General features: G+C 37.8%; 2 protein-coding genes across 2 annotated transcripts; both read left to right on the top strand.

The window, feature by feature from the left end:
* The first annotated feature begins 2,583 nt into the window (after positions 1-2,583).
* nkx2.7 (NK2 transcription factor related 7) lies at positions 2,584-4,330 on the top strand. Its single transcript, XM_035659003.1, has 2 exons — positions 2,584-2,830; positions 3,798-4,330. The coding sequence occupies exons 1-2, from the start codon at positions 2,584-2,586 to the stop codon at positions 4,328-4,330; spliced, it is 780 nt and encodes a 259-aa protein (XP_035514896.1).
* A 4,996-nt stretch (positions 4,331-9,326) lies between these two features.
* Positions 9,327-10,329, top strand: nkx3-1 (NK3 homeobox 1). Its single transcript, XM_035658986.1, has 2 exons — positions 9,327-9,519; positions 9,884-10,329. Exons 1-2 carry the CDS (start codon positions 9,327-9,329, stop codon positions 10,282-10,284), a joined length of 594 nt encoding a protein of 197 aa, XP_035514879.1. The 3' UTR covers positions 10,285-10,329.
* Positions 10,330-13,933: the final 3,604 nt, after the last annotated feature.

Raw genomic sequence — 13,933 nt, 5'->3', positions numbered from 1 at the left:
ACTTGAAATTAAATCAAACTGAATTCAAATTTAGGATTAAACGGGCCACTGCTGCAGCATGGAAAAGAAGTTTATAGTTCATTCCAACTTTGTGTATTTATAAGGTTTATTTTCTCAAAACAAGCAAAAAACAAAGAAAATCCTGGTTCCTGCATGGCTCTCCTGCTCTAGTAAAAATTGCTGGTCCTATGTTTTTCTTTCTACATATATACTTATTCTGCAAAATAACTAAATAAATAATAATAATTAAATAAAAAATTAAAAAAACACACTAACATAACCATAACTATAAAACACAAACTATCATCATGATGTTTTGGCTTCAATGTGGGCAGCTGTCATGGCATCCATCCTTTATATGTTGATGTGTAGGACTGATGTAGCTACTGACCGCTGTCTGATGAAAACATGTCTTCACATGGTGATCCAAATACTGAACTCTAGACCTTAAACCTCTGTTAGACCATGTCTACGCAGCCAGTTTAAATTAAACCTCAGAAACAGCGACCTCTGGTGGCATTTAGGTGATTTCTAAAGCAGTGGTTCCCAATCTTTTTCCTTAAGGGACCCTTAAGTGACATATTTTATAGATATTTCATATTATATTCAAGACTGTACAATGAACCCAAATAGTGAACTGCAAGACGTTTGTGTGAAACTAGTTATTTGGATGAATTTTGAGTAGATTATTTCCTGTTATTTTTATACCGTTCTCCGTATTGTGTATTTATAATTATTTTTAACAGTCATACATACGTACTTAGCTTTTATGACAAATTCAGTGTTTTCTTGTCCCTGACACTCAGCCATTGTTCTACTGGACAACAATTTACTTCACTTTTCATTTACGTTTCTTCACAGAAGTGAACCAAATGCTGAAATATAGCCCCGGTTAGCTCAGTGGGTGGAGCTGGCGACCCATGTACCAAGGCTGAGTCCTTGCTGCAGCGGCCCAGGATTCGAATCCGACCTGCGGCCCTTTGCTGCATGTCATCCCTCCCAGCTGTCCTATTAAATAAAGGCATAAAAGCCGAAAAAATATAAAATCAAGAAGGCCTTGCAATCCCCCCATGAAGCTTTGGTGACCCCTAGTGGCAAACAGAACAACTACCCCCTATGGTTTACTTACATCAGTGTTTTTCGCTTGTTGTCCGGACAGAGTGAATGTTTTCTGGCTGCTTTGTTAATTACGTTGGAGAAGGGCAATTTCCATCAATGCGACTCTTTTCTGATTTCTCTGACCTAAACAACCTGTCAACAGAGCTCCACCCAAATGTAGCCCAAGAACAGATCTACCTGCCCTTGGTAATCAGCCAAACTTGCAACAACAGGTGATAAGAAATTAAATAACCAGCTGCGTAGTTCAGAGGTTGTAAGTTTGAGTCTTGTCTTTTTGCTAAAGTTTTACTATGGTAATGAGGTCAAAATAAATCACAACAACAAATACATTACTTTGAGTTACAGTACCATTCGTTAATCTATTCATTAATCTCTTAAAGTGTTAACTAATTATAAACTCATAGTGATTTCTAAATAATGAGAAACAGGAATCATGATACATATTTAAATCCTCATGAGATCTCAAATAAACGTTTGTAATCTTGTAATAAACATTTACCATTAACCATGACATATGTTATTACTCCAGTTATTCTAAAGGACCAGTCAACAGTTTTAATCACTTCTAAGCGCCATAAGTGGCCTCCATATATCTCCCTGTGTCCTGCAGTGGGACAGGCCTTGTCTGTCCTTGTTCCTGTCGGTGTGGACGCGCATCTCGGCCTCAGTCAAGCATCGCAGGCTGGCGCCGCCGCCACTCCACTTCCACAACATCAGGTATAATGTTACTGTTTGTTGTGGCCTGAGAACACTAATAACGTGGCAGGAAAACAATGTTGATGGTAAAGCTGTTCAACATCACCTAAGATCACTCAACCCCCGAGGACCTGCATGCTGATTAAGTGGCTTACTTGGCTGACCAGAAGCGTGGGTTTGGGTATACACTGAATAAATTACCAACCTTTTAAACAGGTTAATTTATCTGAAAGAGTTTCACTCTAATAATGCAAAAGCGTTTGTTTCAACACATTTTAGGTCACAAAAAAAGGAAAGGAATCAAGTCTAAAGCACTTGTTAACAAATAAACATTTATCAGTATGCAACACCTTTCTTTCACATGATTAAATTATAAAAATGATACAACCATTCTAAATGTAGTTTTTTTTTCAAAGGTTTATAACTCAAATAGTTTTGTAGGAAGCCCTATACAATTACCAACTCATGCAGTCTTACTTCTTAATGAACCCTCCTTATTAAATCCGACACAGAGAGCAGGGTGAATATGTGAGGTGTTCCTGTGTAAGGTGAGAAGAAAAGGAGGCTGGGTGTTGGCCAGTGTCTCTGGAGAGGGGTGACAGATATATCTATACCTTGCTCTTTAGCTGGACTCTTGAATGATTAAAATCTTCCCAGGGCCTCACTCGTCAGCCAGTTAAGAGAAACGTCCGGCAGCATCACCAGCAGCTCGAGCAACGCGTAAAAAAAGGATCCAAATCACTTTACAGGCAAATGGAAAAGGAGGGGATGCATCCCAGTTCAACGAGCACGACGCCTTTTTCAGTGAAGGATATTTTAAAGCTGGAGCACCACCATGACTTTGAACACGAGTTCTTGATGACCGATCAAGTTGTCCCGATGTATTATTGGCACGTACACGGTGCGTCCCGGAGCAGGGACATTTATGAGTCCCAGCCTGAGCCATGCGTCTCTGGGATGCAGGAGAAGCTCGATACTCACAACTCAGCAGCCGAAGACGAGATAAATGAACAGGGTGAGATCACACTTACATGATATTCAACCATTTCCAGGTATTTACACTCTGCTGATAGTTGGTTAGGTTTAGGCCGACAGACGGAATGGGGCCTTGAGCGCGTTAAACACCACCACCTGCCACATTTGGAATTTCCCCATTGTGGNTATCTTATCTTATCTTATCTCCCCCTTTTCTTAAAATCTGTCAATCAAAAATTATTAACAAGAATTTATTTTCAATAAATACATGGGGTAGGCGATATATTTGCAACATTTTACCACCCGTCATCCAAACGTGATCAATAAGAAGAGGCAGACAATCAGATCAAGACAAATTATTAGTATTTGGTCACTGGGATCAATTAAAATCATTTTACGTTAACACAGTTTAATGAGAAGGAGAGCACATGCTCTTTCTTCTACAGCTGTCTTTATTAACTAATAGATCAAATTTGAACTTAGGGGAAGTGTAGCAAACTGTAAACGGTTTAAATTTAGTCTTAAACAATGTCTTCTTTAAAACATCAAAATAATCAAATTAACTTTTATTAACTAACTCCAACTCAGATTATTCTATCTTGTTGTTTTTCATATTTGCTTTATTTAATTTTGTTTTTCAAAATAGTGCCAGAAGTATAAAGTATGTTGTTTTTCTTTTTAATGTTAAATTTAATGTTTAATGTGTAGCCTAAATATATTGCAGAAATAATGCAATGCGATATAAAAGTAGGCTACAGAAAATAAAATCACAGATTTGACTTTGCTGGAGAAAATGCTGGTAAATAGAAACAAATGACATCCACCTCCATCAACAGGTTTTTAATTTTATTTTAGACAAATCAAATATAAGTTTCTCTATTTCATGTGTGTATTTTAAATGTGTAAAATATTTTTTTTGGAAGCCAAATATTTTACAGATTTAAAATTTAGCAGCCGAAGTTTATAAAGTTTGACTTTATTTGACTGTTTCTTTTTCTAATGTGCAGAAATAAGCGGTCTAGACAGTTCACCTGACTGTGGCAAGGACTCAAAAAACAGACCCAGGCAGCGCAGGAAGCCCCGGGTCCTCTTCTCCCAGTCCCAAGTGTCCGAGCTGGAGAGGCGCTTCAGGCAGCAGCGCTACCTGTCCGCCCCGGAGAGAGAGCAACTGGCCCACATCCTCAAACTCACCTCCACACAGGTCAAAATCTGGTTTCAGAACAGGAGGTACAAATGCAAGCGCCAAAGGCAGGACAGGTCTCTGGAGCTGGCGGGGTATCCACCTGCACCGAGGAGGGTGGCGGTGCCGGTGCTGGTGCGGGACGGGAAGCTCTGCAGCTCAAGTTCACACTCAGCACCGTATAATGTGACTCTTGGACATTATAATCCCGTGTTTGGATATGGAAACGGCAGCGTGTATGGCTGCAGTTATCACAGTGTGTCTCCTCCAGCCAGTATGTCGAATTACCACGTTAACAGCGAGGGGCCCTTCAACCACGGACATTTCCAGGCTTCATTACAGGGTGTCAAAGGCTGGTGATAGAAAATGGGTCTGGATGGTACAAAGCTATCAAATATTTCAGCATGTCACATTTTTTATTAAACATTTTGTGTCTGTTGCCAGTTCTCTGTTGTTGGCAAATTAAAAATCAGCTTCTTTGTTTCACGTTTTATTGTCCTTTATTATTTTTGTGCGATTAAAAAAAATATGTCACACTTTAAATAGCTTCAGATTCAGATTTTTAAATGTAAAATGTAATATGCTACAAGAAGCTTCTGATAGTTCATTTGTCAAAATACATTTATATGCTTACACATTTTCGTCCCTGGGTCTTATATTAAATCCTTTTCTTTTTGTGACAGTTATTATATTTTTATTTATATGTTTTTAAACGGGGTTTTCATCCTAATATCAATGTTACAAATACGTTGAAAGCTTTTAAATGTCATTAATGTCCTCATAATGACTAATATTAGATTTGACATTTCAGTTCAAATGTGTAATGTTCCTCTTAGCATCCAATTAAAGCCAACATACCTGATTAGAAACCCTTCGGTGATTGGTTATGAAGCTGTCGTCTGTGCAGTTTATCAAAGAGAGCCATCAAAAAGCTAATGGGTGAAGTGACATCTGACCTGAAAGGGCTGCTCTATCAAACTGAGCTCATTATTGTCCCATTCACAAATCCGCTGATAAGGCTGGGGAGCTTGTCCTGTCCCGGAGCTTTGCTTAGTAAACAAACCCGCAGACAGAGTGGCTCTTTAACTTTTTCAAACTTTCAATCAAACGGGAACAGTTCCAGTCTGACCTGTCACCAGCCGATGAGCCACAGATACTGACTTCACTTGCACTGCAAAACAAATATTTCTCAGTTTCATTTCATTAGATGCTGTTGATTGGTTGTTTAACGTGTTGTCCAGCACCTGAAAGAGATATATTATATGGCAGTTTATTCATAAGTGGTGTTAAATCCACAGTGGAGGGATTAAAGATATCACACCAAAAGCTTTAAAACAAGCTTTAAGAAGTCCCACAATCCTGATCTTTAAAGTTATAACAAGTATATCACTGTTGCGTGGCTCATGCGGTGCACAAACTCCAGCGTTCAAATAATAAATAAATGAATTGTGCAAAAAAAATTAAAAAAAATATCTAAATAACTTTTAATGGACACTAAGCAAAAGGGCCTGAGGAGGAGAAACACCTCTGGAAGGAGAGAGGGAAGGAGCATCTCTGCACAGATAAGGATGAAGCTGCAGACAGAGAGGAGACCAGAGACACTTCAAGAGATCAGATAATCCATTGGTGTGTGCCTGTGTGTGTGTGTGTGTGTGTGTGTGTCAGAGAAAAAAGGAGTCTGCAGCAGTTTTGTTAATGGTGGGTGTGTTCTGGGTGTGTGTGTTTTAAATGCAAAAATAAGGAAGACCTAAAATGGATAACATTTTTGAAAACAAAAATTACTAAAAGAAATGAAAAAAAATATTAAATACATTTACAAACTACACTTTGTAGAGAATTGAATTTGGTAAAAAAAAAGTTTTATTGTGTGAATTTTAAATACAATTTGAGGATTTGGTCTGTTATGCTGACACATGTGGTAATTACAGAGTGGGCAAAGGTGCTAATGGGGCAGAATGTGGGCTGAGAGAGATGTCTTATATTTCTTGATTTTCTGAACTTTTTCTTTTTATTCTCATTTCCTAATGCAACACTGTCTTTGTTACACTCCAATGAAGCATATTAAATTGAACTGAACGTAATTTAGAGAGACAGACAGATAGAGACAGAAAAAGACAGATGCAGAGATAGAGATGGAGACACAGAGATACATATGAATGAAAGCGGAACACCTAAATAAAGATGCTTGATTACACTGTTGTGATGAGGGTCAGTTTAAATAGAGGATGACGTGAGTCTGGCCATCAGTGAAAGACCCATTATGGTTTACTTAAAAAGGTTTGAACTCATGCAGTTACATCAGCTCTCTGACTATGTAATAACCTTCAAAAGCCAGTATGACAATCTGGTGTTTATGATCGGTGCTGAAATGATTCACAAAGTCATCCACCCTGTAACAATCGTGTAGCTAGATAACTATTGACAGTGCATAATCAGACTCTCATCTGAGTAATCCTTTGGTAAAATAGCTCATTGTGTGGTTGTTCCTGTAGCTTGAAGTGGCTGCTGGCTTTGTTACCCTGTGGGGACTGGATGTGTGGCTTTAAGGCTCCCTCTAGTGGAAGACATTTCATTTCTCACATGACAAAATACTCATTTATGCCAACATATCACACAAATAGGTTGTATTTTCTTGAATAATACACCAAATTACCAAACCAAAGTTAATGAGATTACTGTAATATAACAACAAAATATACACGTACAGTTTTTCCTGCAAAGAAAGAGTGTGAATCAGCATAATTATCATGTGCTGAAGCATAAAGAACCATTTAATGTTCACTAAATACAAACCAAAAATAAACTTCTGCTCACAGGATGAATTTGGTCAAACATTCCGTATAAACAGGCCTTTTCTTCTTTAGATTAATTTTGGTTTGAGAAAGGAAATAGACACTGGGTAGGAATGAAAGGGGAGACTAGACATTGAGATATGTCTGTAAACCTCAAATTGACCTGTTCAATCTGATGACATATTTGTTTTGTCATACAATACACAGAGTGAAGAACTTGTGCAATAACACAGGTGTAGGTTGCAGTATGATACACGCTGATGATACAAATCTACAGTTACAACAAAGTCTCACTGCTCGTCATCTCAGACAAAGAAATAGCAAAACAGTAGAAGATTGATGGCACAACAACTTTCGGTGTCTCAAAGAAAACACTGTCACCACATAGCATGTACTGTGGAAGACGAATGCCTTCCCGGACTAAAAGGTCAAAGGTTCTATTGTGTCACATCTGATGCAGAACTATGCAGCCAAGTATCTGTGCAATGACTGCTTAGGACACAATAGATAGAAAGGAAATGTTTTCAACTCAGAGCAATCATTGGATTGTTTCAGAATAAGGGCAGAGGATGACAGCATGGTTGATAGAGCCTTAGGAAGGCTTTGTTTACAGTCTTGTCATTGAACTGAGTGCACGTGTTTTCTTATTCGTCCAAGTGAGTATGGTTTGGATGACAACCAAACATGGGTGTAATGTGTTTTTGAAATGATCAATACTTGAAATAAACCTCAGAATTTTCTGTAAAATCTGAAATTTGCTAAAATTGAATTGTTCTTCTAATTGGAAGTCCTCTTTCTATATTTTAGTCCATATTCAGTACTGTATGATCCAAAAATAAACATAAGGGCTTTAAGAACTGTGTGTCTAGACAAAGGGATAAAAGCTTTCTGTGCTTACAGTTCAACATACTTTTGCAGACAGACGGTCACAGACAAAGAATTCAAGGTGAAACGTATCATACTGATGATCTTAATACTGTGTTGACAAGACAGCAGCTAATGCTTAAGAGGAAACTCAGTACATTTAAAACAGATGGCTTTTATAAATGATCACAACACAGGCCAGAACAGGCTAAACTTTGCACTCGGTGTGGCTTTAAATATAGGTACATACTGCACACACAGGATTTAACATTAATCAAAATGTGATAGCAGAAGGTGTAATTGTTGCCCTTTGATCAAATTAAAGCAGCGATAATGCAAGCACCCATCAATGTGACATGGTGGTGTTGGTGACTTCTCAGTGTGTGGTTGGTGCCAAGGAAGCTGGAGGAGTCAGCAGGGCCAGGGGGCATAGAGAGGATCATGTTTATCATACCTACATTCACGCATTTCCAAATGAAGCATGAACTCCCAGAGGAGCCCAGACAGTGCTGGTAAACATCTCATCCTCTGGAGAAAGTCAGGCTGAACCACAGAGAACAACAAATAAACAGCCACAGAGCAATGACTGTGTCCGTTCAGGAGCCGGCCTAAATGTGTCGAAGTCATTAGTGCTCCAGTAGGTATGACCCCCCACTCTGACCCCCTCCTCCCTCCTACTGCTGTCTCCCTATAGCTGCAGACAACCGGGTTACTACACCGAGCTGATAGGGGCCCGAACGCTAGACATAAATCTATTTAACTACTATGACATATAATTTTAGAGAGAATCCCTTATACTACACACATATTGTTTCTGTCTGGACTTGTATTGTATTGTCTAGAGCAGGGGAAGTACTTTCTATATGAACATACATTGTTTGCCTATCTGATACTAGTTTATTATCTCATTTTGTATGTCCATTTAGTCCAGATTTTGTTGAATAATTCATACAGTGTACAAAATATGCGATTAAACTACAATATGCTACTCATATATTTAATTATATTATCATTATATTTCAATGCAATGCATTTCTATTTTTGTCCATCTCATTTATATTATATATATATATATATAGAGAGAGAGAGAGAGAGAGAGAGAGAGACAGAGAGAGAGACTTAATATTTTAACTCTCTATAATGCATTACACAGAATGATTAAACTTCAATTTTTGTCAATATAAGGTAATGAAATTCAATACAATCCCAATCCAATCCAATATGACCCTAAATTTGAGTCTACACATCTCTAAAATAGTTTTAACAAAAACTGAACATTACAACCTTCATGAAGAAGAGCTGTCGTATTAGACTGTACTAGATTCATGTCGTGTATAGTATGAAATCTGTGTAAAAAGACTGAAATGTACATATATTTTAAAGGCATGTGCAGTCTATAGTATATAAATTGTACATTTTCATCAAATGTGAGTGTGTTTTTTGTTTGTTTTATGTTTGATCTCATAAATCTTCATCAAGTTGATCTGAAGAGGCAAACAAATGAAAGTTACTGAAGATAGAAGCAGATAGTTGACTATACTTGGCCCGCCTCTTTCACTTGTCGATGCAGTCAGAGTAAACCCGCCCCTGCTCTTGTATAAATTCAGCCTGTGTGAGCGTGTAAGGAGAAAGACTGCTTCAACCACGTCTCCCGCTGTAGCCCACTGGCACTGAGAGGCCTCAGATTTGTGGATTATTGGATGGAAATGTCTGACACAGTCAAACCTCTGACTTCCTTCCTCATAGAGGACATTCTCTCCATTAAGGACAGCTCAGGATTTAATGGCAAATGCTGTTCACAGAAGATAGAGAGATGTTCACAGTGGAACAAAGAATCTGAAATGCTGTCAGAGCAACTCTGCCCTCAGGAGACAGCGTTTGGAGTGCACACAGGTGAGTTCCTGCAGGCTGTTAATAACAACAATGTGATGTTATACAAATACAAATTCTGTGTATTTGGCTCTGATTTGTAAAATATTGTTTTAGAAGATGGAATAAATGTTTTTGAGATAAATTGCAGGTTTGTATCATGAGAAGTTGCATAATAATAATAATAATAATAATTGCATGATAAAATACAATAAATAAAAATAGTTTTAAGGGGAAAAAATGTTTTTCTGAGAGTATTTTTATTCATAGTCATAGTTGTTTATCTTATGATGATCCGTTATGACCACCACTTCATAGCCTTACACTATTCTGACCATTACTGAGTATTTTTCTCCCTTAATGAGCCGATCTCTTCTGTATTTCACAGAGTCTCTGGACACATCCTATCCCAGCATCTCAGAGTCCAGCAGTTATTCCTCCACAGGGAAACAGAAGCGCTCCAGAGCTGCGTTTACACACTTCCAAGTACTTGAACTGGAGAAGAAATTTAACCACCAGAAATACCTCTCCGCCCCAGAGAGGGCTCACCTGGCCAGCACCTTAAGACTCACTGAGACCCAAGTGAAAATCTGGTTTCAGAACCGGAGGTACAAGACGAAACGAAAGCAGCAGACATCAGAGTTCTGTAAGGACGTGTACAAAGCAGAGGGACTGGGCCTGAGAGACGATTTGGTCCGATCATCACTAATAAACTCCTTCTGCAAAGCTTACCAGTACAGACCCTACCTGTGGGACTACAGTGGCCCCTGGGGGCCAGCGTTATGGTGAAAGTGAAATTATGTATGAAGCTATGATTTATAATCATAAACCTATGTTTAGTATCCCTGATATTTAGGCTCTATGTTCATTATCAAAGTTAATTATTTGTTATTTGACGTTGATTTTGAACCCATCACCAGTGTACGATTAGAAATTACTTTGTTCATAAATACATTCTGTAATTGTTTTCATGCCTCAAGATAAAATATGTTGATGTTGCACAATGAAACATTTTATCACTGAAGCACTGTTGATTAATTCATTATTAAATGAATGTTGAAACATTTAAATACAGTCTGATACAGTTCAAAGTACAGAAATCACATTACATTTAATTCATTTTTAAATGTTAATACAGGTATATCAACTGTTTGTTTGTTTTTATATAGAACAACCCTTGTATGTGACAATTAGTTGTACTTAACTGTGTAGTAGTATAGTTAACAGATAACACTGCAATACTGACTCTAGTTATATACTGGAGACAGTCAAACTATCTATGTGGAGTTAAACTCTGGTGATAAAGTAAAACTACATTCTGTAAGAAGATAAAACTAGACAGAGATGAGGGTGATATTGTAAATGAGGGTCAAAGAATGAGATCTGATTCCTTTAAAGAGCCCCTGACATGATGAAAACATGGAGATAGACTTCTCTTCAAATTTCTTGAGGTGACATCATGAGGAAAACTACTGTATGAAACATCTTGGGGAATGTAATTTAAAATAACTAAATTATAAACAGATAAGTTAAAATAGAAATTATAGATCATTGTGTTTTAGACTCCATCCAAATTGGGAAAACTGGATGTTATCCTGAATAATAGGATAACACAAAAGAATAACCACTTCAACATCATAACCTCCAGATGATCATAAAACTGGTTTAAGTGCATCTTTTTTAAAATCAGTTTAATCTGAAAGATGCCAGTTTTGTTTGTGTCATAAAGCCATCACAAATGAGTGTGATTATTATAACAAAACCAGTTTTGTTAACATGGTTACCAGAGACGATCATGGGAATAAGAAAGTGGAATGCCATTTCAAATTCTAGTAAAAGGCTCATCGACCAGAGGTGTTTTTCCTTGAAAATAACACAAATTTTATGAATTATACACAAGTAAATTTTGTGAACCAAAAGAATGATTTACATGTGCAGATTTTTTAAAATACTATTTTGAATGGGAGATGGAAGAAAGTGAACAGATCAGGGTAAGCAAAACTATGTTGTTGTCAGAGTTGCCGTTTGTAATGCAGATGTTATCGTTCTATCTCTGTATCTCTGGGTTTACCGTATCCATTGGATCTCTACTTTTGGAGCTACCTGTATAATGTGGTCCACTGGCAGTTGCATTTAGCCCTTAGAGTAAAGGAAGTCTATCAAGTACCTGCAGCTGTGTGACAGTATGAGACAGTGTATGTCCATGGTATGACACCTCCTGTATAGTAAGTATGTTGCCCTGCAGGTGCAATGGGGCTTGATTGTGACCTGGCTGCCGTTGTGTGTATCAGCTTACAGTAGTAATACTCATCTAGAATTTGATTTTCACATGCTGCTGCTATGTGGTTAGAAACTCCTCCACATAATTCATCTGCTTCAAAACTGCTGTGTTACTTTCCATGGATGATTTTTCTGAGTTAAATACCATTGACATGCTGCATTCTGGCAGTATTGCCATTTTCAGGTAAAGGACAAGGGTGTGTATCAGATTAAAGTACTTGTATATTTGTTATTTCACCACTATACTACTCATTGCCTCGCCTATGTTTGTGCAACCTGTGCTTTTTCCAGGTCTCCATGGTGGAGGGGAGATCATGTGGCTGAGGTTATACATCCTCCTCAATCCATACTCTTTACTTATGTTTTGCAATCTACATGTATCTATATTTTGTCATCATAATTTCTATATACTGCAATTTTTGTTGTTCTATTCTGTACACACAATAACAATTGCTTGTCTGTACGTCCTAGGAGAGGGATCCCTCCTCTGGCTCTTCTTGAGGTTTCTTCTGCTTTTTCCCTGTTAAAGGTCTTTTTTTGGGGTGGGGGTTTCTTGTACAAATCAAAGATCTAAGGACAGATAGTATCCTAACTGTACTGCTTGTAAAGCCCATTGAGTAGGGGTAAATTGTGATTTGTGATACTGGGCTGTATAAAAATCCACTTAACTAGATGTTGGAATATGCATAGCCATGTACAATTCATTTGTACACCATGACTAAACCATGTGCAGTGTTCACAGCTTCAGTGGATGAACCAAGCAGAGATGTATCTGATCGGTACTCGGTAAAGTTCAGGTATTGGAATCAGTTTCGGGAAGAACTGTAGAAAATCAAATCAATTTTCAATATTTCATATATTTTACATACAAACTATTGCATGATGGGGGCCTTATTATAACAAGACATTTCACTCCTTCACAGTATAACCAGCATATATGCAGAGAATCTCTTAATCCCTAACTAACACCCAACTGCCAAGTGTGCCTCTTTGAGCAAACATGAGGGTGTAAAATATTTTCTCGAGAACACTTCCTCAAATGAAAAAGGAAACCTCTCCTGCACACGTCATTCCTGAGTTGTCTGAAAAAAAATTATTCAAACATTCATTTGAAGTCATCTGCTTTTTCACACTCCAGAGTAACTTTGACCTATATTTATATAAAAGCTGAATACCAACAATGTGGCCTGACAAGCAGCGTCATTCAGGTTGGCATGCTGGGCTGAATCAGTACGCTGCCTGACAGTGCTGATAAGATGGCATGCAGGATTTAGGGCTTTACATATTTAAGAAGGTTAAGTTTGTAGTAACATAACCAAAGTGTGAGCAGAGGACTGATGGAATTGATAGAGGTAGACTTGAGAGCTCTCACGCCAGTAACCTGTCTGAGTCATACCTAAGCAACAAGTTTCAAAAGACTATCATATCAATTTATTTTTCTTAATCCTTTCTGGGAAATGCATTGTTTTTCTTGGAATGTTGATCATTCGTCTAACTATTGAAATCTTCCTGTGGAGAGTTTTCATCAACTCAATTGTTGAATCTAGAGACTGATATGAGCAAAAAGCATACCGTACTATTCAAACAAGCATCATTTCAGTTATAAATACTTTGAAATATCAACTTACACAACACAGAGCAAGTTGAACACAATGTGGTATATCATAGAATGTAAAAAGAATGTAAAAAAAAATATATATATATCAAATGTGAATCTTAAATCTTAATGATTTCCTCAAACTAAAGTGAGTTCTTATCAACAGCACCATTCATTGTAGGCCTTTGGAGTAAACAGGTAATTAGACATGAAGAGGGTAGATAGCATCTGTTTTGACGGCACTGTCTCTCAGAGTCTCAGGCTGTATATGACTACGCTCATCAGATAAAGGAGCTCATTGAAGGGTGAAGTTGAAGGTTAGAAGAACTATTATTTTCCACACTTGCCATTGTAATACCTGCACCTCTGCAGACTCGTAAAGACACGGTACATTAATTCACAAATACAGAAGACTTAAAAACAACATCCTCTTGTCTGTTTCTTTCTCTTTCATTCCTCAGGCTCAGGGTAGGGGAGGGGGGTGAGTCTAAATCTCTCTCTGCACCACCTGGATTAACTGGATTTGGCAAGTAAATGATGAAAAGCAGCGAGGAGGAGTTT

The sequence above is a fragment of the Morone saxatilis genome, unplaced genomic scaffold, assembly GCF_004916995.1.
Source record: "Morone saxatilis isolate NCDOM2014 unplaced genomic scaffold, NCSU_SB_2.0 Contig16, whole genome shotgun sequence".
Taxonomy (NCBI): Eukaryota; Metazoa; Chordata; class Actinopteri; family Moronidae; genus Morone; species Morone saxatilis.
Note: the sequence above shows the minus strand (reverse complement) of the source record. Positions and strands in the feature narration are given on the sequence as shown.